Genomic DNA, 3,119 nt, shown 5'->3' on the forward strand with positions numbered 1-3,119 from the left:
TATATATATATATATATATATGTGTGTGTGTGTGTGTGTGTGTGTGTGTGTGTGTGTGTGTGTGTGTGTGTGTAAAATCGAGCAAGAATAAACGTAAAATTACCGACTTTTGAGTAAATAAATACAAATTTAATAAATAGGGGGAAGTACTTAAGCTACTTAGCATGAATGTACATACACAAACAAACAATAAATAAATAGTAACAACCTCTCGAACTTATTGTAAGAACTGACACTCAGCTCCATATCCAATATCAAAACAAATTACATGTTCAGCCATTAAAGTGCCACCTTGTGGTCAATTCACAAAAAAAGTTGATACATGACCCTGTTGATAAATCACCATTTTTGGTCAGTTGATATTACAATTATTGGTTGCTTAATGGTTGGATCTGTTCAATTTCTATTTTCAGTTTATATTAGCCCACGTCTGTTTCATCATAATGAAGCATTTCAAAATCTTTGTTGCAGGGCCACACTGTAACTTCAACACTCTTTTGGCCGAAGATTGCAGGAAATATATATCAAATGTTGATATGTCCTGCATCTGTCCAGGGTTTCTTCGCCTGCGGGCCAAGACTCTAGAATGAGCTCCAGTATCCCGTGACCCTGCAGAGGACAGAGGGACTGAAGAATGGACGCATAATTCCTGCAACATTAAACTAATAACATATTAGCAATAACATGTCTCGAAGCTTTTGAGACGTTTGAGCAGGCAGTGGATACTAATCTCTCTTTGGAAAGCTTGGGTGCACAGTTTAATGTTAAATAAATTGTGTAGAATTTGCTGAACGGTCAGACTTGTAAACCGTATGCACAGAGCACACTGCAGCAGCCCTGCAACAGCAACAGATAGAGACCTGATCACCATGTGACTGGATGTCGCGTAGCTCCGCCTTCTTGTGTTTCAATTAGGTCCTGTAGGCTACTGTAAAGGTCTTCACGCACAACCTCAGCTACACTCATATCAGAAGTTCCGTTGTTCAACGTAGAAACTGCAAGCATGTCAGGAAGAGGCAAAGGCGGGAAAGGGCTCGGGAAAGGAGGCGCTAAGCGGCACCGTAAAGTGCTGCGGGATAACATCCAGGGCATCACCAAACCCGCCATCCGCCGTCTGGCGCGCCGCGGCGGCGTCAAGCGCATCTCCGGCCTGATCTACGAGGAGACCCGCGGTGTGCTGAAGGTGTTCCTGGAGAACGTGATCCGCGACGCCGTGACTTACACCGAGCACGCCAAGAGAAAGACGGTCACCGCCATGGACGTGGTGTACGCGCTGAAGCGCCAGGGACGCACTCTGTACGGCTTCGGAGGATAAACCTCTCCAACCTTGCACTCAAAACCCAACGGCTCTTTTCAGAGCCACCCACACTTTCATAACAGAGCGTGCCTTTCAGTGTGCTCTGGTTTTTATATAATCTCTTAACTACTAAAGCTCAGTTTGACTTCAACTCAAACCAGAAACAAGTCTCTCATATACACTTGAAATTGCAAGGGGTTTTAGGGGTCTTTGAGCAATTGAAATGTGTTTTAGGTCGTCGATCTGATCGTAAATCTGGTCTTCATACAGTCTGTTTTCATGTGCATTTTCTGATGCAAACTGTGACACAATGATGCAAATTGATTGCACTGCATTGTTTTTTATTTCAAACCGGTCAAGAATTTGAATATTGCTCAAAAATGTTGTATTTTGTCTCTAGTTATTTAATTGTGTAGTGGGATTTACAAAATCAATTTCTAATGGACAATCTCTAAGGAATTCTTACACTTTTGATCATATAGGCTAAACCCCAAATTGACATTTTCATATTAAAACATTTTCATTAAAAGTGGTGAAAATAAATAGACCAGTTTACACTTATTAAAAACATTTGCTCATATACACATTTATATACAAAGTTCATCCCAAAATATTGGTGTCCATTTTTCAACTATACCAACACTTAACACCCTGTTTGTTTGTTTATTTATTTTCACTTTTATTTCTAATTAACTTCATTCACTTCATTATTTTTTTTCTAATTAAATAATGTTGCTTCGCATACAGCAAATAAAAACTGAAAATATCAGGCGAGGTTTCAGTTCATAACACAATCACGTGCCCCATTGCAAATCAATATGACCATTACAACAGTTATGTCCATATTGTTCAATCATAAACATCGTATTCATTATAAACACTAATATTCCTTAAAATTCATACTCTAGAAATGCTGATAATATTTTATAAAACACATAACATCAGAAGACTCAAATACAATACCGTCAAACAAGTGCATATGTTTATAGTAGCCATGCATATATATATATATATATATATATATATATATAAAAAATTCTTTTCTAAATGACATGCATATGTGAGCAATCCTCACCTGAGCCTAACGCTGATTCAGATCCATAGACTGTATAAACACAGTTCAGATCACATATAATGTGTCTTTTAACACTAACGTACGCGTAATACAACCTGCTGTACTTCATGACTGATGATGGAAATAGCAACCGAGGCTAACTAGCCACACACAAAACCACAAACTGCATGGGATAAACGACTGATCAAGAGTGATATTTGATTATTTGTGCATACATAAATGTTTCGATGATACAGAATATGAACAACTACAACACGAGTGCTAATATTAGCTAATATGTTCAGTCAGCGCCTGAGACTTGTTATTGCTAACAGCTCTAAAACAGAACAAAAACACTGCAGATTTAATCATAACGCCGTTTTAAGGGGAAGGGGGTTAAGCTTACCTCATATACTCATGTGCAGGGTGGTAACGTGGTAAACAGAGCATTTACTGGAGTTTGTCAGCCAACGCAGACACATTTCAGACAAGTTACCGTCAGCAACACAAACCGAAATGAGCTCGACCAATCAGAGCTGAACTCGATGACACACTAACCAATCACAGAGCTTCTTTCAGTTTCCAGCGTCTTGTTCAGGTTGTGGCATTATATATATATATATATATATATGTGTGTGTGTGTGTGTGTGTGTGTGTGTGTGTGTGTGTGTGTGTGTGTGTGTAAAATCGAGCAAGAATAAACGTAAAATTACCGACTTTTGAGTAAATAAATACAAATTTAATAAATAGGGGGAAGTACTTAAGCTA

General features: G+C 38.6%; 2 protein-coding genes across 4 annotated transcripts in view; one reads left to right on the plus strand and one right to left on the minus strand.

The window, feature by feature from the left end:
• LOC107555719 (histone H4) overlaps window positions 1-1,395 on the plus strand; it is a 24,377-nt gene extending 22,982 nt beyond the window's left edge. For all 3 annotated transcript variants that reach the window (XM_016238597.1, XM_016238598.1, XM_016238599.1), the window contains one exon: window positions 1,003-1,395. In XM_016238597.1, coding sequence (XP_016094083.1) covers window positions 1,004-1,315 — 312 coding nt within the window. In that variant the 5' untranslated portion in view covers window position 1,003 and the 3' untranslated portion in view covers window positions 1,316-1,395. The remainder of the gene's footprint in view (window positions 1-1,002) is intronic.
• The window catches only part of LOC107555697 (ankyrin repeat domain-containing protein 27-like), a 48,692-nt gene extending 45,802 nt beyond the window's left edge, over window positions 1-2,890 (minus strand). The window contains exon 1 of the mRNA XM_016238571.1: window positions 2,758-2,890. The gene's annotated coding sequence lies outside the window, so the exon portion shown is untranslated. The remainder of the gene's footprint in view (window positions 1-2,757) is intronic.
• Between the last annotated feature and the right edge of the window lie 229 nt (window positions 2,891-3,119).

Source organism: Sinocyclocheilus grahami, unplaced genomic scaffold, assembly GCF_001515645.1.
Source record: "Sinocyclocheilus grahami isolate Dianchi unplaced genomic scaffold, SAMN03320097.WGS_v1.1 scaffold543.1, whole genome shotgun sequence".
NCBI classification, from domain to species: domain Eukaryota; kingdom Metazoa; phylum Chordata; class Actinopteri; order Cypriniformes; family Cyprinidae; genus Sinocyclocheilus; species Sinocyclocheilus grahami.